The following is a 26,389-nucleotide window of genomic DNA, read 5'->3' on the forward strand; positions in this document are numbered from 1 at the left end:
TAGGCATGTAAACAGTAAACGGGTAGTAAGAGGAGGGGTGGGGCCGATCAGGGACCAAAAAGGGGATCCACTCATGGCTGAGTACTTTGCATCTGTCTTTACCAAGGAAGAAGATGTTGCCAGAGTCTCAGTAAAGGAAGATGTAGTTGAGATACTGGATGGGCTAAAAATTGATAAAGGAGAGGTACTAGAAAGGCTAGCTGTACTTAAAGTAGATAAGTCACCCGGTCCAGATGGGATGCATCCTAGGTTGCTGAGGTAAGTAAGGGCGGAAATTGTAGTGGTACTGGCCATAATCTTCCAAACATCCGTTGATACGGGGGTGGTGCCAGAGGACTGGAGAATTGCAAATGTTACACCCTAATTTAAAAAAGGGTGTAAGGATAAACCCAGCAACTATAGGCCAGTCAGTTTAACCTCAGTGTTGGGGAAACTTTTAGAAACGATAATCCGGGATAGAATTAATAGTCACTTGGACAAGTGTGGATTGATTAGGGAAAGCCAGCACAGATTTGTTAAAGGCAAATCGTGTTTAACTAACTTGATACAGTTTTTTTGATGGGATAACAAAGAGGATAGATGAGGGCAATGCGGTTGATGTGGTGTATATGGACTTTCAAAAGGTGTTTGATAAAGTGCCGCATAATCTGCTTGTCATCAAGATTGAAGTCCATGGAATAAAGAGGGCAGTAGCAGCATGGATACGAAATTGGCTAAGTAACAGGAAACAGAGAGTAGTGGTGAACGGTTGTTTTTCAGACTGGAGGGAGGTGTCCAGTGGTGTGCCCCAGGGGGCGGTACTAGGACCACTGCTTTTCTTGATATATATTAATAACTTGGACTTAGGAATACAGGACACAATTTCAAAATTTGCTGACGACACAAAACTTGAAAGTGTAGTGAACAGTGAGGAGGATAGTGATAGACTTCAAGAGGATATAGACAGGCTGGTGAAATGGGCGGACATGTGGCAGATGAAATTTAACGCAGAAAAACGCGAAGTGATACATTTCAGTAGGAAGAACGAGGAGAGGCAATATAAACTAGAGGGCACAATTCTAAAAAGGGTAAAGGAGCAGAGAGATCTGGACGTATATGTGCACAAATTGTTGAAGGTGGCAGGACAGGTTGAGAAAGCAGTTAAGCAAGCATATGGCATCCTGGGCTTTATAAATAGAGGCATAGAGTACAAAAGCAAGAAAGTCATGATGAACCTTTATAAAACAGTGGTTCGACCACAACTGGAGTATTGTGTCCAGTTCTGGGCACCGCACTTTAGGAAAGATGTGAAAGCCTTAGAGAGGGTGCAGAAACGATGTACTAGAATGATTCCAGGGATGAGGAACTTTAGTTACATGGATAGACTGGAGAAGCTGGGGTTGTTCTCCTTGGAACAGAGAAGATTGAGAGGAGATTTGATAGAGGTATTTAAAATCATGACAGGTCTAGACAGGATAGAGAAAAACTGTTCCCATTGGAGGAAGGGTCAAGAACCAGAGGATATAGATTTAAGGTGAATGGCAAAAGAACCAAAGGTGACATGAGGGAAAACTTTTTTACACAGCAAGTGGTTAGGATCTGGAATGCGCTGCCAGCGGGGGTAGTTGAAGCAGATTCAATCATGGCTTTCAAAAGAGAACTGGATAAGTACTTGAAAGGAAAAAAATTGCAGGGCTACAGGGAAAGGGTGGGGGAGTGGGACTAGCTGGATTGCTCTTGCATAGAGCCGGCATGGACTTGATGGGCCGAACGGCCTCCTTCCATGCTGTAACCTTTCTGTGGATAGCTATTCAGTGGATAGTCCTGGCTGTTGTGTGGACCCTCTAGGAATTTCTCGGACAGAGGTGTTTCATCAGTTTTGTCCACATCAGAAGAGGCAGCTTCTAGCCAACCATCAGCAACACCTGCATTTGACAAATTTAAAACCTTTAAATGACCATTTAGCTTGTTTTTTTGTTGGTGGTGTTATTTAAGGGTAGAATGTTGGCTCGCCTGATGAAGCCACATTTGGGCCATCAAAAGTCACCATGAAAGTGACAGTAGATGTGTCAGAAAGCATGAAGAACTCTGCAGACAAAACACTGAATGTTTCTGACTCAGATTCAGGCATCTCCAAGTCCACAGTAGCTGGAGGTCTTGTGCTATTGCAATACCAAGCAAGCTAATAGTGAAACCTGATAGGCAGCCAGCACACCGACACCTTTCCTTATGAAATCACTGCGCAGCAGCAGCAGACTCGGGATCCAAACCTGCCTTCATATAACAAGCACAAGGTGAAAACGCCATGGTACAGCCACTGGTTTCTCAGTAGCCAACCTTTTGCTCTTTTTCCCTCTTAAAATAAAATTAGCACTGAGGATTGTTTTAAAATAAAAGCATTACATATGCATGCAGGGAGTGATGTTCCCTGTGTAATTCTTTTCTGCTGGTTGTACACTAGCTGTATAGTAATGGAATAGAAGTTTTTGTGGTTCATATAAGACATTGCATTACAGAGGCCTGAATGCCAACACCTCAATGACCCACTGGGTTCTTGGGAAGCCAGATCTATAGAAATTTGTTGTCTTATCCTACTGTTGGTCCATTGGAAAATAAATAAAGTTGTTGACATGTAAACAAAGGCAACTGTTACCTTATTCAATCATTGAGCCTTCAGCTTAGTTTCAATCTTGTTTTTCCTCGGGACACAGCAATGTTATGAAAATATTCCATTTCTCTCCTGTGTCGTAATGATTACTTTCTTATACTGTACCCCAATTCACCCTCCCAAAGTCTTTCATCATGGCATTAAATTTTGCTGTAACAAAATGAGTCTGGCATCATGACTTAAAGCTCAAATAATCTTTGTTGCCCAATATCACTTGCCCACTATAAAATTAACCCTTAATCTGATTAGTTCAAGTGTTATTACACAATGATATACTATTGTTCAGATATTCATCCACATTAAGATCATATAGCATCTCAGCATCATGAGTGTGGGGCTGGCTTGATGGACCAGCAGGTCTTTTCCTACCCCCGTCATTTTCGTATTTTGGTTCAGAAGTGTGGGCAACACTGGCAAGGTCGTATTTATTGCTCATTTATAAGTGCTTTAAGAGAATCATGCAGTGTGGAACTCAAGACACATGTAGGCCAACCAGGTAGGAGTGGCAGGGTGTCTTTCCTGAAGAATTTTTTTTAACATTTTATTATCAGATTCTTTTGGATTCTATTTCACAACTTGCCATGGTGGGATTTAAAATTATGACATTGGATTTACTAGCCCAGTACCATAATCATTAGGCTACCATACCCAGTAATAATTTCCCAATTGCAGTTTCAACTTTCTATGCTAGTTTCTTAGTCCTAACCTATTTAAATAACCTCTCCCCCACAAATTCCCCAGGTCTTTAAAAAAACAAGATTCCCCACCTTATTCATCCCTGCAGCCAATAATTAAAAACAATATTTAGTCGGGCTCTGGAACTCACTCCCTGGAAGGGTGATAGAGGCAGAAACCCTCATCACATTTAAAAGGTGCTTGGATGTGCGCTTGAAGTGCCGTAACCTACAAGGCTATGGACCAAGAGCTGGAAAGTGGGATTAGGCTGGATGGCTCTTTTTTGGCAGGCACAGACACGATGGGCTGAATGGCCTACTTCTGTGCTATAAATGTCTATGCTTCTATGATTCTTCTATTCTACTTTTCTTTTGGGCGAACTGCTAATGACAAGCAGTAATTCTGAAATAACCATCCTTGCCTCCTGCACTGTAAATTATAAACTACAGCCTGATTTTCTTACATAAGATTTTGGACTTCCTATCCAGAATATCATTGGTACTGATGTGTAATACAACTACAATTCCCCTAATCTCTCCATTCGAGGACACATTACTCTCTATTATCAATATCCTTAACTACCATTCCAGGGAAATACATACCTACTGAATTCCTGGAAACTTATAAAGCATAATCATTCCACAGAATGTGTACAATCTACTATATTGGCCTCCACCCTAGCCATTTAATCTCCTGAAGTTCTGCATAAATACTTTGATTCCAGAGAACATCAAGATTACCTCCAGAATATTCATCCATTCTTACATCCCGATTATTCAGCACTGGCTTTCTGCCATCCGCAAACATCACATCGCACCTCAGCACCACAGGAACCATCATGTGTCAAGGGAGTATTTGATCAATTCACTCTATCCATATCTCTACCAGTGATTTTCAAACCATTCTGTGTGGGAACCCCCTACAAATATTGATACACTCCCAAGGAACACTTCCATAAGACAGCAACAGCTACCCAAAGGAAAACAGTGATATCTTTGCAGAAAGGATTTTTAATAGTATATAGCAACAGAAATAAGCAACAAATATAGAAAAATAAAGGAAATCCCAGAATACTGAATTCTCGAGGCTTGAAGTGCATGGTATGCTCAGTCTCAAATGGACAAAAATCTAATGTCCTTGGGATCCTCTATAGTCAACAGACTTCAGTTTGAAAATCTGTGCAATGTAGCCTCCAATACCCAACGTCCAGTTGGGGAGATACTGAAATTCACAAAAATATTTGGAGCAGAATAAAAGTAGGTACCATTTCATACAGCATCTCAAAATCATACAGTGCAGATTAAAGTGAATAAAGATGGAAGAGCAAGAATATGTAATATTTCAAACCCGATTTCTCAAAGCTAAATTAGTTGGAGATTTCAAATGTATTTATGTATTTTTCTCCTTTAAAAAAGATATAGATGTGATTCTTCATAATAGTAAATGTGAAGTAGTCACTTTATATAGAGCATCTAAGATTTTTAGGTAGATTTAGGTAGATTTCCCATGTGATGTAAATTGTAAAGGCCCACAGCAATGAAGTAATAGATCTCAGCCAGTGTAACATTGGGAGAAGTATAGTTGGCCTGGCTAGGGAGGGGAAAAATCTGCCAAAGATTCCACTTCTTATCCCTGTCCAGTGATGGAAAGTATTGAAATGTTAGCTGAGGACAGAATCAGGTTTGACTGCAATTACCCCCCCCCCCCTCCCACGATTGAATAGCTTGCTGATGATCATGAAGAGGAGATATTGGAGGGCTGCTGGTTATTGGAGTACCGCACCTCGCCATGTCACTGACTTCAGGGGAGGAGGGGATTCATGTATTCAGGGTAAAATGACATAATTATTGGCTGCTTGTGCTCCATAGCTCTAGCATGTCATTTAAATGCAGAAAAACATGTTCTAAAGCAAACAGTTCGTGCAACGCTATTATGGGGAGCTACACAGCAGGAGCAGTCTAGTGCGATGTGATTTCCCAAAATGCATTACAGGAAGGTGAAGCAATGACATCTGCTTGGTTGTGAAATAAAGTAATTGCTGGATTTCACAGCACCACGGTATGTGATTCTGAAAATTGTGTTTGAGAGTAAACTGTAGTTTATTTGCAATAACTCACTGTGACAGAAGAAAAAAGAAGCATTTCCCAAAGCGCTTCCAAAAGGTGTTTGATAAAGTGCCGCATAATAGGCTTGTCATCAAAGTTGAAGCCCATGGAATAAAAGGGGCAGTGGCAGCATGGATACAAAATTGGCTAAGTGACAGGAAACAGAGAGTAGTGGTGAACGGTTGTTTTTCGGACTGGAGGAAGGTATTCAGTGGTGCTCCCCAGGGGTTAGTACCAGGACCGCTGCTTTTCTTGATATATATTAATGACTTGGACTTGGGTATACTGGGCACAATTACAAAATTTGCAGATAACACAAAACTTGGAAGTGTAGTGAACAGTGAGGAGGATAGTGATAGTCTTCAAGAGGACATAGACAGGCTGGTGAAATGGGCGGACACGTGGCAGATGAAATTTAACGCAGAAAGTGCGAAGTGATACGTTTTGGTAGGAAGAACGAGGAGAGGCAATATAAACTAAAGGGCACAATTCTAAAAGGGGTGCAGGAACAGAGAGATCTGGGGCTATACGTGCACAAATTGTTGAAGGTGGCAGGGCAGGTTGAGAAAGCAGTTAAAAAAGCATATGGGATCCTGGGCTTTATAAATTGAGGCATAGAGTACAAAAGCAAGGAAGTTATATGAACCTTTATAAAACACTGGTTCGGCCACAACTGGAGTATTGTGTCCAATTCTGGACACCGCACTTTAGGAAGGATGTGAAGGCCTTAGAGAAGGTGCAGAAGAGATTTACTAGAATGGTTCCAGGGATGAAAGACTTCAGTTATGTAGATAGACTGGAGAAGCCGGGATTGTTCTCCTTAGAGCAGAGAATGTTGAGAGGAGATTTGATAGAGATATTCAAAATCATGTAGGGTCTAGACCGAGTCGATAGAGAGAAACTGTTCCCATTGGCTGAAGGGTCAAGAACCAAAGGACGTAGATTTATGGTGATTGGCAAAAGAACCAAAGGCGACATGAGGAAAAACATTTTTTCCATAACGAGTGGTTATGATCTGGAATGCACTGCCCAAGGTGGTGGTGGAGGCAGATTCATTTGTGGCTTTCAAAAGGGAATTCAAAAAGTACTTGAAGGAAAAAAAATTGCGGGGCTACGGGGAAAGGGCGGGGGAGTGGGACTAGCTGGATTGCTCTTGCAGAGAGACGGCATGGACTCAATGGGCCGAATGGCCTCCTTCTGTGCTATAACCATTCTAATACTGTTCCCAGTCAGATATTTATGCAGCTCTATTTTGAAGGCATGAGTTGTCTTAGCCTCAACTGCGTTTGATGAGAATCTGTTCCACATATGCACTACTTTGTGGATAAATAAAATGTTTTTTCTAATCTCAATATGAAGCTTGCTAGTTTTGGTCCTCTATTCTCACAGTCTTAGTCAAGTAACACTTACATTTATGCCTCTGAGCATTTCAAAGACCAGGGTTATGTCCTCATTCTTAAAAAAAAATTAGCCCTATGAGTCTGTCCTCATGACTTAAAACTCTAATAACCTCTGTTGCCCAATATCACTTGCCCACAATATTCCAAATGTAAAGCTTCACTGGTGATCTATACAAGCTTAGAATAACTTCTTTTGGCTTTTAGTCAAACATCCTCAGGTGTATTTGATAATAGTAGATTCATCATGACAGGAGACTTCAGTGAATGATCAGAAAGCACACCATTTTTTTTCTTCCTTTTCCTTCCCCGTCTTTGCTAGTGTGCCTTTAGTTGTGTACACATTTGCTATTTCTTGTTCCAGTAAGCATAACCTTGTATGCAAATTTATTTCTAATTAAAATTTATCTCCCATTCCTTACTCCATCTGCTTAATTGGTTCAGATATCTTTTAATGCTGTTTATCTCCCTTTTACTTGTCACTCAGCCACATTGCTTGCTAACACTAGCAATTTTAATATTACAAGTACTTTCTGCCAAGTGATTTAGAAATAGTGTGAACAAAAAGAGACTCAAAAACACTCCTGAGGAACATCACTCATCACTGCTGTCAGACAGAACTTTTTTTTTCCACATTTATCATCCTTGCAGTTCTTATTGCCAAGTCACTTTTCAAACCAGCGTGCTAATTTTCCATTAATTCCACAAGACTTAATCTTTAAAAAAAATTAATGTGTAGAACACCATCAAATGCCTTCTGAAAACCAAAGTAAGTTATGCACAGTGAATAGCTCTCATCCAACTGTTTTATCACCTCCCAAAGAATTTGAGCAGATTATTGAAGCAAGACAGATTAGCAAAGCGGTTGCTAAAGCTGCAGGACCAAACCCCAGCCTCTTTGCCTGAAGGCCAACAGCATTTGATTTTCTCCTGGTTGGCTGATTGAAACAATGTAAATTTATTCAGTCAAGCACCTGATCCTGGCTCCCTACTGACCCACAACTTGTGGAGTCGTCTCTCAATGTTCATTACCAAATATGTGTGTCAGAGCCTCCAGATATGATTGGTGATATCATGGCAGGTGCGGCCAATATGCCATTGGTGCTGATTGATCTTCCTGACATGCCTTCTTTCATCTTGTACCATGAAATGCTGTGGTTGGGGTGCTTTCAAAATACTTCCCAGCAGTATGTAACAGTGACGTGCCAAAGGGCAGTGCACTTGGCATAGCTTCCAGTTAGATGGCGTGACACACACTGAAGTGGCATGAATGTTGATATTGCTGCTTCTTATATTACATAAACATACCTACTATGGCCTGATCTGGAAAATTCAGGAAACGGGTAGAGGGAGCTTTACTCTGTATCTAACCCATGCTGTACCTGCTCTGGGAGGGTTTGATGGAACTTTACTCTGTATCTAACCTGTGTTGTACCTGAGAAGATAAACTAAACTTGTATAAAACAGCCACAAAATGAATTATTCAATTCATAGATTAAACATTATTTGCAAAATAAAAAACAAATACAACTGAAAAACAAAAACAAAAACAAAAGAGGCGAAATTGGACCTTGTAGTGCCCACTTTGCTGGCACAGATGATGTACAATACAGTAAAAAAAGATTAAAAATAAAGGTTTGGCAGAGAGAATGAAAGCCAAGATTTGTATCAACAAAATAATGTAAGTAACAATAAGAAGTGTGAGATTGCAGATGAGCATCGGAGGTAAAAAAGTACGAATTTGATTTATCATTGGTACATTTTGCCTTTTTAAAAAAAATACCAGTGAGGCCCCAGACCCATACAGCAAGACAATAGCAAGGTTGAAAAGTGGAGGGGAGACGACTAGGTACATCCAGGAGTAGTCACTAAATGACACCAAATTTGGGTTTTAAAAGTCTCTAGATTGTAGGGGGAAAGGAAGATTGAGGAATTATAGTTTTCAGGCCCGAGGAAAGAATAAGTTACAGTAGAAAAACAGTACAATGAATCCCAATTTCAACACAGTGACGATGTAGGCAGGAGGAAAGTTATTTGGAAGCACTCAAAATAGTAGTAGATTTTACTGGACAAAAAATTAGAGGTGAGAGAAGGATTGCCCATCAGAAGAGCAGGTGATTTGTTGTGGCAAGTAGTTCATTATCACTCAAATCTGCTAAGTAAACAACATTTTCACCAGCTGCAGGATGTAATATAAAATTACGGTACTCAGGCAGCAAATTACGTTACACATCGTAAGTTTAAGAATTTTCAGGATTTGTTGAAGGATGCCATGCCACAACAGATCATTTGCCCAACCAATCATATGACGAGCCTTTTCTTATATCTTGTCCAGTAGTGAAAGAGCATGTCCAGATATGGAAGCAGTGAAGTCTTTGACAGAGTTAGACTTTCTAAAGACTGAAACTCATCTGAGCACTATTTTTAGCACACCAGTTAATGCATTTAAATTGTTTGCTGGGTTATAGATCATTAAAATACCACATACAGGAACTTGACAAAAACATATTAACCAGTGTACAGTAAAAATAATACGTCAAAGAATTTCAACCTCTTAGAGTTAAGGAGAAAAAGCATTTGGCACAAGAAAAAACTCAGCTTCTTGAAGGCAACCTTAGTAATGGAGGTGTTGTAAAAGTTCTTTTTGAGATCAGATGATATACTGAGGCCAAGAATATTGATAGACAATGGACTAACGTTGAAGCCATCTAACACATGAAGTGCGTGCAGTTGGTGGGACTTGCAAAAACAGAAGAAATTGCGTATTTGAAGAACTGAAAAACAAGATATTCCTTTCCTATTGAAGGACATTGAAAGGCACGGGGTACGGTAGTATAGCATTACTGGAGTAGTAATCCAGAAGCCTGAACTAATAATCCCGAGAACATGAGTTCAAATCCCACCATGGCAGTTTGAGAATTTGAATTCTGTTTTAAAAAATCTGTATTTGTATCAGTAAAGGTGACCAAGAAGTTGTTCGGATTGTCGTAAAAACCCAACTGGTTCACCAATGTCCTTTAGGGAAGCAAACCTGCCGTCCTTACCCCAGTTCCCCAGTGTGACTCCAGTCCCACATCAACATGTTGAATCTTAACTGCCCACCGAAGGGTTCAGAAGCCTAACAAGCCAATCAGCTGTATCAAACTGGCATCCAGAGATGGGTAATAAATGCTGGCTGTGCCAGTAATGCCCCCTAAAAAATCAAGATGTAGTGATTTAATCATTGCACTGAGTAGAGTGGAGGATGTGTATATTGAGGGGGTATAATCTGCAGGATGTTGATGAACGTAGAGTGGAATCAGCAGAAAAAGAATGGACTGGGTTGGATGTTTTTTGGAGGTCACTGATATGGAGAAGGAACAGAGTGGGAATGAGAACAAAGCCCTTGGAAACCCGATGGAAAAAGTATCAGAGGAGCCATCAGCTGGAGTACAGATAAACCAATCTGACAATAAATGAGTGAGCCAAGAACATAGCTTGGTGGAAGACCATAGGGTAGGAATGAAAGCAACGATTAATTTTAAATGGATAGAAAATCCCATGAAGCTCACTGATCTCTTGGCCCAAATTCTCAATATATGCTCTGAGTAGGAGAGAGCATAAATTTATAAAAATCTACCTTTTAAAGTCTTATTTATGTCATAAAAATTATCCCAGGTTTAAAAAATTCCAATGGACCCCTACTAGCTTGAAGTCAACTTGTCTGAACTTTTGCAATTACACCTGCCCTAGATGCACATGGCTTTGACCTTATAAACAGCTCCATTAATACATACACATGTAAACAGTCTTGACCTTTGAGTTAATCATTTAATCCTTTCCTACTTGGGCCATATTTTTGCTACCGTCTTTTTTGCACTTATTTATCTGATCTTCTTGCTGTGCAGTTCATTTTAATTGCTGATTTTGTATCTATCTTTCTTTTAATAAGCTCTACTGAATGTCGTAACCTACTTTATACCACACGCTTCAGTGGCAAATTGAGCAAGATGATAAGATAACTCCTTTGTTGTAACAACATTCTTATTTTTGCAAAGCTCCCCACAAGCAAGGCCAGACATAGCAATATCCACTTTCAGAGACTTGATAATACTCAGTTGAAGACTTATCACTTCAACACATTATCAGAAGATCGCTAAATTTATTAAAATGGTTTAACATTTACATTTTGGTTTTAAATGTTTGTAAAGGTCCACGTTAAAAAGGTGGAATGCTTCATCTTTTAATAAGTTTATCTCAGTGTATCTCAGTGTTGCTGATTCTACTGTTTGCACATCTGTTGCTGTTCCCTGTCATTACTCTGTCACATTTGATCAAAGTTTTGGCAGTGATGTGCTTAGAAACATGATCTGTATTTCTTCAGAGCACAAGATTCTTTCAATTCCTTCTAGTATGGAGGAGAGCAGGATGTGTTTTGAAACCAACTATTTCTTTTTTTGGCTCGACCCACACATATCAAGCTACACAAATGACACTCTAATGTCTTCAAAGCTCATATTAATTTTATCTGCCATACACACTTTTTGCTTTACTTTTATGGTGGCAGATGAAACACAATTGAACTGCCAACAAAATAATTGAAGTTTCAGTTTGCTGAATGTACTTTTTCCACCATTTTTGTCGAGTATTTTTCTCCCTCTTAGGTTCTGCTAATGAAGCACTATTTGGAGATTAATTGTTTGTTATTAAAATTCATTTAGCAAATTCCCTCCTGCCACTTGACCCCCAATATTGCAGTTTTAATAAGTGTATATCCTATCTCCCATCCGCACAGTAGGCTGTCTAATGGAGCACCGGAGATCATCATGCAGAGAAGCAATTACATGACTTAAGCAAAGAAAGAACTTGTATTTATATAGCGCCTTTCACATCCTCAAGATATTTTACAGCCCAATGAATTACTTTTGAAGTGTATCACTGTTGTTTTGAAGACAGGCATTGCAGCCAATTTTCAGACAGCGATGAGATGAATGACCAGTTAATTTGTTTTTTTTGTGGTGTTGTTTGATGGAATAAATATTGGCTTTGAAAACTGAAAAAAATGCCTGCTATTTAATGCACGGGATATTTTAAATCCACCTGAAAGGGCAGACTTAATGTTGGTTTAATGTCTCATCCTAAAGTCGGCAACTCTAACAGTACTCCCTCAGTACTGTACGGAAGAGTCAGCATGGATTATGTGCTTAAGTGCCGTGTGCAGCATTTAAGCACAAAGGATCATATTTACAAATTAAGGACAAAAGAAAATAGGAAATGCAGGAGGAACTTTTTACTAAAACGGTGGTAAGTATGTGGAACAGATTATTGGCATGGGTGATGGGACAAGAAACCTCAATGGATTTCCAGGAGGAACTAGACAGGTTCTTTTGAACAAATGGGATTCAGGGTTATTAAAAATTCATCAAGGGAATACAGTGGATAGATGGACCAAAGGTGTCCTCCTGCCTAAAAATGTTACTAGAGGGCCGATTTTAACCTCTGCACCCCTCCCCGCTCCACCTGGCAGGAATGTTGTGGTTGCAGAGTTAAGATGGCTGCGGGGGGAGGGTGAAGTGCTCCCGCCACGTTTGACGCGCTCCCGTCACCTACAATTTTCACTTGCCTAAATTCAGGCACGGTAAGGCTGCCCGCCCCAGAGGAGATTCGTCGCCCACTTCAGCCCTGATTCTCGCCCCAAGTTAAAATCGGCCCTTAAGAATCTGGAGTGGGGAGTGAACCCATGACCTTCTGATTCAAGGCATTTAGACCTATACATGTGCATAAGGGAAAGCAGGCCAGGACTTTACTTTCCTGTAAAACTGACATGATGGGGTGAGAAAGATTTGATGATCAAGCGCTGGAGGTACCCATTCAGGAAGTTTGGGGAAAGAAATGTTGACCTGTATAGGGCACCTTCCTCAAAAATAGCTGGTTATGATAGCTTGGGAGCGAATAGCTGACGAATTAATGCTGTGCGCAAGATCCAGTGGTTTTGGATACAGGTCAGGAGGAAGGTGGCTGACCTGAATTAAGCTGCTCAACTAAAGGTAAGTACAGTTTTCATGATACACAGAGCTCCGATAATGTGTCTCCAAAGCAGCGCTGGTGCTGCTCAGTCATTCTGCGCATGGAAGACCTGACTTCATGCAGTCTGTACGTTTACATAATTTACTGGTGCTCCAGCAGGTCTCATAATGCACCGACAATGCAATGGGCCGCATTATTAGGCACCAGCAACTAGTGAAAAAGAAAAAAGTCTTGAATCTATATAGCTCCTTTTACAATGTCAGGACATCCCAAAGTGCTTTACAGCCAATGAAGTACTTTACTGTTGTAATGTAGGTAACATAAGAAGGGCTTCTGGCTGCCTATCGTGTGCCAGGTATTTTCCTGAAATGGAGGGAGCATTGTGCATGAGGTTGGAGAGATGCAGGGGGAAAAAATTAGGTGCCCTGTTTTCTTCTTGGTTAAAAGCAGCCTCCCCTTCAGTTTCCATTCCAAATGGGGGCTGCACAACTGGAAAACTGATAAGGCTTTTCAGCCTTATTATGGGGCGGCTATCTCATTTAAATGAAAGCTAGGGCATAATGGACTTAGTGTGATTCCTTTGCATAAGCCTAGCAAGAAATCTTTGTGAGCCAATTAGCTGCATGATGCATACTTATTTAGCGTTAGACAAAATAGATGGGCATCTATCTGTCACTGATAAAACTAGGAAAACCTCAAAACTACTAATCTACTTGCAGGACAAGATGACACACAAGAGAGAGCAAAGCAAGTCTAGATTATGTGCCCAAATCCTGGAATGGGGTTTGAACCCACAGACATCAGACTCAGATGTGAGAATACCAACTGACCAACAATTTTATTTTAATTTTTTTCTTGGGTTTTGATTTTTCTTTTGGTTTTGAATATTCAACTTTTCCTATTTCTTTCACTTCTGAATTCCATTAAAAATGATCAGCTTTCTTCAGCTATCACATATTGGCCTGGAATTTGTTCTTAAAATAACAGCGAGGCTAACAGGGCTCACTGTTATTTCAGGGCAAATGGAAGAGCAACTTCCAACGAGTGCACATGCGCAGTCAAACACGGAAATCTGGAAGTTGCTCTCCGAGATGCCCTGCTCCTCCGAAAGCTGCGCGGTAAGGACAGCTCGCCGGCTGACTCTCCGTTGGAATGAATGGACCAGCATGAAGTTGCTCTCCTGCCAGCTGGAAACAAACTAATCTCTCCAGAAAATGGTGAGCTCAGTTTTTTAGGTCTAAACTAACTTTTAACGGCGAGGTAAATCTTAATGACTGCCAAACAACCTCTCGTGGCACTGAAAATTAACTTTTAAAATGTGAAGTCTCACTCCTTCCGATTTTAATTGTTGTTGGACATTTAAGAAAAATTACATTTTTTTTTACTTTTTCTTTGTCTCTTTTAATTGTCTTTTAATTCAATATTTCTTACCCTCTCTTTCTCCAATTGATTTTACATTGAATTTACTGTTGTAGCTTGCACTTCCTGGTTCTCACTGTACAGCTTGTTAAGGATGCTTCAATCTGATTGGTTGTGGGGACAGACAGTTCCTTGTCCCACTCACACAGCTCACAGATGCCTGGGAGGGGACCCTGCACTTTTTTCAGCTCCCCATTGCAGGAAGTTGGTGCCCAAAAGCCCGTGGATAGTTTGTGGGTAAGTTTAAATCTAACAAGCGGTGGGCGCCATTCGCTCGCCGCTCAGCACAAAATCCAAGTCATTGACTATATTTCCCTCAGTTTCCCCCACTCTCATTTCCATATTTATCTTTTCCATTTTGTTAAAAAGCTATTATTTCTCACAACCTAAATGTTGTTCCATGTCATAATGCTGTGCAAACATTTTGACTAGTAATATTTATTATGCGATAAAGATTTACAGTTCCGTGATGGATTATACTCCCCATAACAGTTTCCGTCCCTCCCATTTCCTTTGAATTTGATGTCCCATAACTACGTTTCCCTGATAATTTTGATTGTTATTTATATTTTTGTTCCTTCTGAATTAGATATCTAACCTTTCCCAGTGTTTTTTTCTGCAACTACTTATTTGATATTTTAACAACTCCCCTTTTCAAACTTTATAATTTCTTAATTTTTCTTACTTTTACCTATTAGAGCTATTTTTAACAATTTTATGTGAACCTATTCATCTTCTTTTCTCAGCTTTTCTTCGTCGCAATTACAATTTATAAGTTTTTGTCACTTTGTAAAGGATGTGTTTATTCCCAACTGATTTCTCTATTCTTTCATTCACATTCAATGTAGGTCTTGAAACTATGCTGTGGGATAAGAGCTTATGAATGCTTACACATTCATTTGACATTCCTTTCAATTACTTTAGCAGAGCCATTAACCTGTTTAAAACAAATAGATTAATGTCTCCACTAAAATAGAAAATTCGGATAAACATATTAAGCATATGTACCTTTTTATTGTACATCGTAATTTCAAGGCAACAGTGTTCTAAGACCTATAAATCTCTATCAGGTCTCAATTACTCACATCACTGTCTGGCAATTATATTCCTTATGCTCAAAAGTACAGAATACAATGGAGTGGATTTTCAGGAAACCAAAAGTTAGCGTTCAAGTACTGGATTCTCTTAGGTGGATGGTAGTTGTAGCAGAAAACCTATCAGTAGCAATTTTAGATCAAGGTAATGTAGGATATATGTAATGAATTGTGTGACGTTTATTTGATGATATTGTTATGTGACAGAGTAATTGATGTTAATTTTGTAAACTGATCTTTTCTACTAAGAAAATAGCCAGTTGTATACCTTTCCATTCAGCACAATCTCCTTGACAATGTAAATACAAATTCTGCAAGCACTTCATGTAAATTTATGTGAAATTGTATGGTCATTTTAGTTTATTTCAATAGTTTTTCCTGTTTATAAGACGAGATCAACTGAGTAAAATGATGGTGGGAAATCAGGGCTGGTAATTGCAGTTACATTGAAGAAAAGGTGAAATAAAGATGACCTATATTGTCATTTAAAAATCTACGGAATTCCTGCACAAGGCATCATAGAATTCTTATCATAATGGTTCTTGAGAATACAGCCCCAATTTTGTGACCCAGTAAAAACTGGGGCTGTACACATGTGGCACGAGCACACACACACCCAGGGAACTGACGAAGACAGAAGAGGAGACGTGTGAAGGAAAGGCCATGCCAAATTTTACAATCTAAGGCCTGCTCACTCATTTGCGTATGCGCCCTGCACATGGAAAATGAACACAGGATAACAGGCCTGGACGTCTACTTGCTGCCAGGTGTAAAATCTACCCAGCCAGTAGCAATTAAAGGGAGAATACAAAAGAAGTCTTCAGGCATCTGCAGAACTGCCATAGTAAGTGGACTCCCGTTTGCATTTATACAGTTTCTTTCTCCAGGGAAGATATGGCATATAAGAATTGATGCTTCTCTGATCCTCAGGGACAACATGTTTCATTTTCGAACAGCACTGTTTTATGCAGTTCAAGGTGCGGGGCACATTTTTCACTTAGGACTTGCAAATTTTCCTGCAACTTGGTACTGCCACCACGAAGACCAAGCTGTCAATTTGCAAAATGACTTTCTAGCAGCAGCCAGAAGGCCCTGATACTGGCAGCCAGGAGTAAAGTTGCAGGCTTCTTTCCTGCCCTGCTTTCTAGCCAGGGTGCAAGGCTGCACCAGGAATGTACCCAGGCCCATGCAAATGGGGCCATAGAGGAAAATCAGCCCGATGCTCTTTTACAGCCTCACTGAGATTATGTAATCCTGCATTTTTCCTCTCTTTCCAGCTCTTTTTGAAAGTCTTTGTTGGCTAATAAACCCGTTAGCTGCGTCTTTGTAAATCTGACTCCCAGTTCTTCACGGGTCTATGATAGTGCTGCCAGGATAAGGGAGACAGATGTAATAGTGTAAATGCAGAAAGCTGGCTCACAGATGCTGGTCTCCCTGAATCCAAATTAAATGAGCATCATTTTTGTTTTGTTGAGTCCTCTAAAAAGGCTCTCTTGCCTTCCCTTTTCTAGTTCTGACAAAGTGTCTCTACTCAAAATCTTAACCTGTCTTTTCTCCCTTTAAATGTTGATGAGTCTTCTGTGTATTTTCAGCAACTTCTGTTTTTATTTCTCATGGAATGCACATACAGCTACCATCACAAAGGAAACCTTGGGTTTTAGGACAGTCTGACCAGGATATCCTTCTGAACACTCCCAATCTTGTATATAGCGACAAAAGTTTTATGTAAACAAAGCCTTAGCTCAGTGGTCGTGGGATCAAGTCCCACTCCAGAGACTTAAGCACATAATCCAGGCTGACAAGTCAGTGCAGTACTGAGGGAGAGCTGCACTGCTGGAGGTGCTGCTTTTCAGATGCAACGTTAAACCAAGACCCTGTCTGCCCTTTCAGATGGACGTAAAAGGTCTCATGACACTATTCAAAGAGGAGCAGAGGAATTCTCCAAGTGCCCTGGCCAATATTTATCCCTCAACCAACATCGCTGGTTATTATATCATTTCTATTTGTGGGACCTTGCTGTGCACAAATTTGCAGCCACATTTCCTACGATACAACAATGACAACACTTCAAAAATACTTAATTAGCTATAAAGCACTTTGGGACGTCCTGAGGTTGTAAAAGGCTCTTTATAAATGCAAGCTCTTTCTTTCTAAATCCCTGCTCACACATTTGGAATGCAACACCAAGCTCCAGTTTTGCTACACCGAACTCAACACAGAGGTAGAAACAGCAAACGTGTCAAAAATATCCATTTTAAGTTTGTTTTTATATCACTTCACTTGTAATATGTCATAGCAAACATTTCATAAATTGTTCTGAAATGTTTCCTCCTTTGACTACTTTTCACAGTATTTGGATTTCTCTTGATAAATTCCGTGCACAATCCCATTCACAATCTTTTCTCATGAATAAAATTAAGTAACTCCCTTTTGTACTTGATCGACTAGAATCTGCAAGGGTTTAAAAATAAAGCTTTAATTATAAATAAAAACAGAAAATGCTGGAAACACTCAGCAAGTCAGGCAGCATCTGTGGAGAGAGAAACAGAGTTAACGTTTCAGGTCGATGACCTTTCATCAGAACTGGAAGATGTTAGAGATGAACAGCTTTTAAGCAATAGAGCCAGGGAAAAGGGGGGCAGGGAAAAAAACAAAAGGAAAAGTTCTGTGTTAGGGTGGAGGGCAGGGGTAATTAAATGACAAAACTGCTAGAACTGTATAAAACACTAGTTAGGCCACAGCTTGAGTACTGCGTACAGTTCTGGTCACCGCGTCACAGGAAAGATGTGATTGCACGAGAGATGATACAGAGAAGATTTATGAGGATGCTGCCAGGACTGGAGAATTTTAGCTATGAGGAAAGATTGGATAGGCTGGGTTGTTTTCCTTGGAACAGAGGAGGCTGAGAGGTGATTTAATTGAGGTATATAAAATTATGAGGTGCCTAAATAGAGTGGATAGGAAGGATCTATTCCCCTTAGCAGAGAATTGTAAACAATTTTACAACACCAAGTTATAGTCCAACGATTTTATTTGAAATTTACAAGCTTTCGGAGGCTTCCCCCTTCCTCAGGTAAATGTCAGGAACTCCTCGAAGCCTACGCATTTATAAATCACAGAACAATACATGGTGATTACAGATAGTCTTTGCAACTGCCCGTTGCCAAGGCAATCACCGTGTTCAGACAGAGAGGTGTTACCTACAGAGCCCCCAAATATACAGTCAACAAAAAAAAACAAACAGGAACAAAAAACAGAGAGAGAGAGGCAGAAACATCTGGAAGGCAGAGAAAGCCAGCAAATGACCCGTAATATTAAAAACAGATAGCTTTTGTTCGCTGGTGGGCTTACGTGTAGCGTGACATGAACCCAAGATCCCGGTTGAGGCCGTCCTCATGGGTGCGGAACTTGGCTATCAATTTCTGCTCGACAATTTTGCGTTGTCGTGTGTCTCGAAGGCCGCCTTGGAGTACGCTTACCCGAAGGTCGGTGGCTGAATGTCCCTGACTGCTGAAGTGTTCCCCGACTGGGAGGGAACCCTCCTGTCTGGCGATTGTTGCGCGGTGTCCGTTCATCCGTTGTCGCAGCGTCTGCATGGTCTCGCCAATGTACCATGCTCTGGGGCATCCTTTCCTGCAACGTATGAGGTAGACAACGTTGGCCGAGTCACAGGAGTATGAACCATGCACCTGGTGGGTGGTGTCCTCTCGTGTGATGGTGGTATCTGTGTCGATGATCTGGCATGTCTTGCAGAGGTTACCGTGGCAGGGTTGTGTGGTGTCGTGGACGCTGTTCTCCTGAAAGCTGGGTAATTTGCTGCGAACGATAGTCTGTTTGAGGTTGGGTGGCTGTTTAAAGGCGAGTAGTGGAGGTGTGGGGATGGCCATAGCGAGGTGTTCGTCGTCATTGATGACATGTTGAAGGCTGCGGAGAACATGGCGTAGTTTCTCCGCTCCGGGGACGTACTGGACGACAAAGGGTACTCTGTTGGTTGCGTCCCGTGTTAGTCTTCTGAGGAGGTCTATGCGATTTTTCGCTGTGGCCCGTCGGCACTGTCGATCGATGAGCCGTTCTTACTAGGGCGTCTTTCAGCGTCTGTAGGTGTCCATCGCGTTCCTCCTCGTCTGAGCAGACCCTGTGTATTTGCAGGGCCTGTCCATAGGGGATGGCCTCTTTGACGTGGTTAGGGTGGAAGCTGGAAAAGTGGAGCATCGTGAGGTTGTACGTGGGCTTGCGGTAGAGTGAGGTGCTGAGGTGCCCGTCTTTGATGGAGATTCGTGTGTCCAAGAAAGAAACTGATTCTGAGGAGTAGTCCATGGTGAGCTTGATGGTGGGATGGAACTTGTTGATGTTATCGTGTAGTTTCTTTAGTGATTCCTCACCGTGGGTCCATAGAAAGAAAATGTCGTCGATGTATCTGGTGTATAGTGTTGGTTGGAGGTCCTGTGCAGTGAAGAAGTCCTGCTCGAACTTGTGCATGAAAATGTTGGCGTATTGGGGTGTGAATTTGGTCCCCATGGCTGTTCCGTGTGTTTGGGTAAAGAACTGGTTATCGAAGGTGAAGACATTGTGATCCAGGATGAAGCGGATGAGTTGTAGGATGGCGTCTGGAGATTGGCTGTTGTTGGTGTTGAGTATTGATGCTGTCGCAGCGATGCTGTCATCGTGGGGGATACTGGTGTAGAGTGCTGAGACGTCCATCGTGGTGAGAAGTGTTCCTGGTTCAACTGGTCCGTGGGTACTGAGTTTTTGTAGGAAGTCTGTAGTGTCGCGACAGAAGCTGGGGGTTCCCTGTACGATGGGTTTCAGGATGCCCTCGATGTATCCAGAGAGGTTCTCACACAGGGTTCCGTTGCCTGATACGATAGGACGTCCGGGTGTGTTGGCTTTGTGTATCTTTGGGAGGCAGTAGAAGTCTCCCACGCGGGGAGTATGTGGGATGAGAGTGCGTAGGATGCTTTGAAGGTCTGGATCGAAGGTCTTGATCAGTTTGTTGAACTGGTGAGTGTGTTCTTTGGTTGGATCTGCGGGTAACCGTCTGTAGTGTTCCTGGTTGTCCAGTTGTCGGTATGCTTCTTTGCAATAGTCCGTTCTGTTCTGTAGTCCGCTGGTTTGATGACGATGTTGCGGTTGGTCTTGAGAGCGTTGATGGCGTTGCGTTGATGGCGCTCCTCAGAATCAGTTTCTTTCTTGGACACACGAATCTCCATCAAAGACGGGCACCTCAGCACCTCACTCTACTGCAAGCCCACGGACAACCTCACGATGCTCCACTTTTCCAGCTTCCACCCTAACCACGTCAAAGAGGCCATCCCCTATGGACAGGCCCTGCAAATACACAGGGTCTGCTCAGACGAGGAGGAACGCGATGGACACCTACAGACGCTGAAAGACGCCCTAGTAAGAACGGGATATGACGCTCGACTCATCGATCGACAGTTCCGACGGGCCACAGCGAAAAATCACATAGACCTCCTCAGAAGACTAACACGGGACGCAACCAACAGAGTACCCTTCGTCGTCCAGTACTTCCCCGGAGCGGAGAAACTACGCCATGTTCTCCGCAGCCTTCAACATGTCATCAATGACGACGAACACCTCGCTATGGCCATCCCCACACCTCCACTACTCGCCTTTAAACAGCCACCCAACCTCAAACAGACTATCGTTCGCAGCAAATTACCCAGCTTTCAGGAGAACAGCGTCCACGACACCACACAACCCTGCCACGGTAACCTCTGCAAGACATGCCAGATCATCGACACAGATACCACCATCACACGAGAGGACACCACCCACCAGGTGCATGGTTCATACTCCTGTGACTCGGCCAACGTTGTCTACCTCATACGTTGCAGGAAAGGATGCCCCAGAGCATGGTACATTGGCGAGACCATGCAGACGCTGCGACAACGGATGAACGGACACCGCGCAACAATCGCCAGACAGGAGGGTTCCCTCCCAGTCGGGGAACACTTCAGCAGTCAGGGACATTCAGCCACCGACCTTCGGGTAAGCGTACTTCAAGGCGGCCTTCGAGACACACGACAACGCAAAATCGTCGAGCAGAAATTGATAGCCAAGTTCCGCACCCATGAGGACGGCCTCAACCGGGATCTTGGGTTCATGTCACGCTACACGTAAGCCCACCAGCGAACAAAAGCTATCTGTTTTTAATATTACGGGTCATTTGCTGGCTTTCTCTGCCTTCCAGATGTTTCTGCCTCTCTCTCTCTGTTTTTTGTTCCTGTTTGTTTTTTTTTGTTGACTGTATATTCGGGGGCTCTGTAGGTAACACTTCTCTGTCTGAACACGGTGATTGCCTTGGCAACGGGCAGTTGCAAAGACTATCTGTAATCACCATGTATTGTTCTGTGATTTATAAATGCGTAGGCTTCGAGGAGTTCCTGACATTTACCTGAGGAAGGGGGAAGCCTCCGAAAGCTTGTAAATTTCAAATAAAATCGTTGGACTATAACTTGGTGTTGTAAAATTGTTTACAATTGTCAACCCCAGTCCATCACCGGCATCTCCACACCTTAGCAGAGAGGTCAATAACCAGGGGGCATAGATTTAAAGTAATTGGTAGAAGGATTAGAAGGGAGTTGAGGAAAACTTTTTTCATCCAGAGGGTGGTAGGGGGCTGGAACTCACTACCTGAAAGGGCGGTAGAGGCAGAACTCCTCATCACATTTAAAAAATACTTGGATATGCACTTGAAGTTCCATAACTTACAAGGCTACGGACCAAGTGCTGGAAAGTGGGATTAAACTGGATAGCTCTTTTTTGACCGGCACAGACACGATGGGCTGAATGGCCCCCTTCTGTGCCCTAAATTTTCTATGTTTCTAAAAGGGATGAGGGTGCAAGGCAAAAGGAGGTGATAATGGGATAAGTATAGAAACAAAAGATGGATCCAGTATATGGTTGCATCAGAATAGCAGAGGTGGAGGGAAGCATGGAAAATCTGGTAAAGCGTAGAGGGTTGCATGGCCCAGGAGTGTAGCAAATTTTAATTATAACCTGGTTGTAATCTGGACAGCTACAGTTTAACATCCATTAGCTTGCAATTTTTTGATTGAATTAAAATATGGAAAATGCTGTGAGCCCCATTAAAATCACCCAGGCATTCAGTAACAGCGACTGCCAACACAATTACATCAAGCAACAAACACAAAAAACTTGTTTTAGGTACACTTATACAGCCTTTCTCTGGTGTCTCCACAAGCCCTTTTCTCCCAACACTGTTGAGTCTCTACACCGCACTAATCAAAACATTCTTGCTTTGCTGGCCCGAAGTATCTTGCTGTCTGGCTGTCACAGATTCTCTCTAGCAGAATCTAAGATCCTTGCTTTGTGGCCCTGTCTAAACAAACTTCACAGGTAATATTTTCAACAACAGGCATCAACTCAAGGAACAAAATACTCTTATCCCTTCCCTGAGAATGTCAATATGGAACAAGTTCCTAACTAAGATCAGCAAAGAACCAATTACTTGGCTCATGGAAGGAGGGAAGTATCCTCATCACCACTTTTTTTTTTAACAGCACTCTCGCTTCACAGAGATCACGTTCCTCTGATCAAGTCTTTTGGGATGGAGGCAGTAGCTGGATCTAATATTTTAAAATTCTTTCTTGATGGAAAAAGAACAATTTCCATTTGGCAAGGAAATCTAAAAGATTACTGTATATAATGTAAAAAAAGCTCTCTGTAGTCTATCTCAAACGGTTAGATTCGGACCTTGGCTTGGATGTTGCCCATCTGCATTGGACACACATTCGTTCTAGTATTTCCCAGACTTTTGGTTAATCTAGATCACACATATTTAGCTTCAAAATATAACAGGACAATTGTACTACATATGACTAAATGCAATGCTGAAGGCTATTTTCTAGTGGAGAGGATCATTTTTAAGTTATGCAATAAAAGGGGCAAATACTTGGATCTCCAGCTTTCAATTTTAACTGTTGAAATTACAATTCTTTTATTGTTTTTGGAGAATTTTACAGGAAAATTTAACATTTTGCAACATTCTCAGCTGGAAGTGGAACAATGCCTGCAAAGTGGCAGTAGTGGTATATTCATGAAGTTTTTTTCTGAATTTACAGGAACAATATACACCGTCGACACTGTTCCTACCTTTCTCAGTTCTGAAATTCCACTGTGCGCTCTAATTGATGTCAAGAGTGCAGAGTGTTCATTCTCTGTCGCAGTGAATGAAGATTTCTTCAGGTTACCATTTATCACGGTATCAGAAGTCTGGCAAAAATAAGGTACAGAAACAATATATTTAACAGAGTCAACCTATTGAAGCAGCTGGATTTATCATGAAAAACACGTCAGAACTAAACAATCAAAAGGAGGTTTATACCTTTCTAAGTCGTTGTTTGTTCTGTCCTGACTGGATGGCTTCCATTAGAGAACTGTGTATACATTCATCTTTCTGTACTGGTTTCTGAATGATGGGTTTGAATTTCTTGACAGGCCCAAACATGTTGGTATTGGGTTTGATATTGAAGCAATTTGTGTGATAGGAAGATGAAGGTTCTGATTGCTCTGCAAATGCTGTTTCAGTAACTGAAGAGGCCGTAGTAGACATTGCTGGCAGATTTGAAGTAGACAAATGATGTGAGATGCAGTCACTCTGTCTCGTAGCAGTAGAACGGATTTTAACAGAGTCTGAAGTTGAAGCTGGAGCTAATGTATTTATTGACTGATCGTTTGGGGACCTGGAAGTCACATCTTTCACAACAGATGAATGCAATGCACTTTGTGGAATCTGACTCTTTGCAGTGGGACATTGTTCGTCAGTGAAAAAGGCTTCCTTTATGATTAACTGGGAAAGTTGTGTTTGGGAAGTAACTTTGTTAAAGGAGCTTGTTTGATTTAACACATCTTTAATTAACCAATTCTGATTTGGAACAGCTTTAGCTTCTGGTAGCAAAACATTTTTATGGTTGTTCACTTTTCCAACATTTTCTGTGTTGCAGTTGGAGTGGAGTGCAAACTCTGTGTTCACTTGGCTTCCTATGTAATTTTTTTGTGAGGGCTTCAAAGAAGACTTCTCCTCAGCAGGTCTGAATTTATGTTTCTCTTCAGATTTACTCTCAAATCCAGTGTTACACGGAGCATTAAATTCATTCGCAGCTCCAATTTTGTTTGATTGTACGTCTGTGTATCGGCAAATTGCCGAGGCAACATATTGGCTTGATGTTCTTCTAAAAGGCCTGATAAAATTACTTTCTGTTTTGGGATTGGTATTTGCTGGTATGCTTGCAATTTTTACATTCAATGGCATAACTGACACAAATGGTTTTCCTTCAGCAGATTGCAAATAGGTTTTAAGTGACTTACTACTTACAGCTGTTGTCTGCGCAGTAACTGCTTCAGATTTGGAGGACATATTTATTAACTGCTTTGCTGGCTCTTGTAGTAGCAACCTACCAGCTGTGCAGCCTGTTGTATTTATTGCCATTGTTGTAGCTGGGTTGGCACACTGCAGATTATCCTTATCAGTACTTTTCACATTCCAGAATGCCATTGCCCTCCCCACAAGCGATTCTTTGTCACTGGCTGAACTATCTGCTGCAGTTTCTTTGTTTTTTCCTTCACTGATCTTCGTATGTATTAAATTACCCTGATCATCAATCTTGATAGCGCCTGTGGTTGGTGACAAGCCTTCTTTTCGCTGAGGTTTTACAACTGGTTTTGGTGGAATAACTGTGAATGTTCTCATGCCTACTTTTGGAACACATTCATTGGTAATTTTGTTGGCAGTGTTTAGCCACCTGTCTGATGTACGTTTGTGTTCTGGAGCACAGGTTGCTGCTGAACACTTCTCATCTTGCCTCAGATGTTCTGCTTGGCTGTTCCTCAGTATTTCCACACAGTTTCTAGCTTCCAATACTGCTGGGTCAACCTCCGCAGGTGCAGTGTTGTGCACTTCTTTCCTATCATTCCCTCTAACCTGCAAATCATACTTCAGCTCAGTTGCAGGCAAAACCATTTTTAATTTGCTCTCCACTGGCTTCATCTCATCTTGAACATTGTTAATCTCTCCCTGCAAATTTTCTATTGTTTTTTTAATGGGATCTTTTTGGATGTCTATACAGGTGACAACACTTGCAGGATAGAATGTGTCAAATGAAACATTAGATCGTGACTGCTCATGAATATTGGTTAGGAAAGCTCCAGTTGTTGTCTTTGAGTTTGTTTGCCCACACCTATCCACATCGTGCAATCTTTTTACATCTGTAGGGCTGGGAACTTTTTCCAGTAATATCTTCTCTTCAATTTCCTCGTGACAAGTCCATGATACTTCATCAATGACTGTCACTGGAACAGTTTCCTGTTCATCAGGTACACAGTTTTTATTGGTTCTGTCAGACAATGTGGAAGATTTTTTGAAGGCCAATTCTTCTTGCATTGCTGTCAAAAAAATCAACAAAAATTGCTCACAAGTCTTGAAAAAAATCTTGGTTGCCAACAGCAAGGTACAAACTAAGATTAAAAAGGTTGGTTTGAGAACCCCCCCACCCACTTTCAGGAAGGAATATGGTATTTTCATCATTTAAGTAGTTTTAAAACCCTATGCTCTACAAAATGCTTACAAATCACTGACATTTTGTTGGGAGAACATTTGGTGTAAACCCAGGGCATTACACAATAGAGAGAGCATTTAGAATTAGTCAAGAAGTGTTCTAAAATTCATACTAAACCTGTGGTTTGTCTTTGCCAGAACTTTCATTTTTTTTAGCAAAACTTACAATCTAATTGCAAAAGTGAAATCAGGCGTGCATTTATTGTGTACCCTGCTGAAAGCTAATCCTGTTAGTTATTAATCATTGGCGTTCCTATATTTTGATTAGCTCCACAAGCAGTTCTGTTTGAAAGATGCAGATTTTTTCCAAAAGTTCACCATTAGTTATTTGCAAAGTCACAACTTCACACCAGGTCACATATTAGACAACAATAATTTATTAAAGTGCCATTTTAATGAAATCGTTGAAATATTCATTTTGATTTTACTTTAAAAAAAATTTAAAA

General features: G+C 41.3%; 1 protein-coding gene across 10 annotated transcripts in view; it reads right to left on the minus strand.

Annotated features, from left to right (window-relative positions):
* Positions 1-26,389, minus strand: part of cobl (cordon-bleu WH2 repeat protein) — a 346,962-nt gene that overhangs the window by 16,097 nt on the left and 304,476 nt on the right. For all 10 annotated transcript variants that reach the window (XM_068005366.1, XM_068005412.1, XM_068005400.1 and 7 more), the window contains 2 exons: positions 23,715-25,771; positions 23,483-23,602 (listed from right to left, as the gene is read on the minus strand). In XM_068005366.1, the coding sequence (XP_067861467.1) occupies positions 23,483-23,602; positions 23,715-25,771 (2,177 nt within the window). The remainder of the gene's footprint in view (positions 1-23,482; positions 23,603-23,714; positions 25,772-26,389) is intronic.

Source organism: Heptranchias perlo, chromosome 2 (assembly GCF_035084215.1).
Source record: "Heptranchias perlo isolate sHepPer1 chromosome 2, sHepPer1.hap1, whole genome shotgun sequence".
Lineage (NCBI taxonomy): Eukaryota > Metazoa > Chordata > Chondrichthyes > Hexanchiformes > Hexanchidae > Heptranchias > Heptranchias perlo.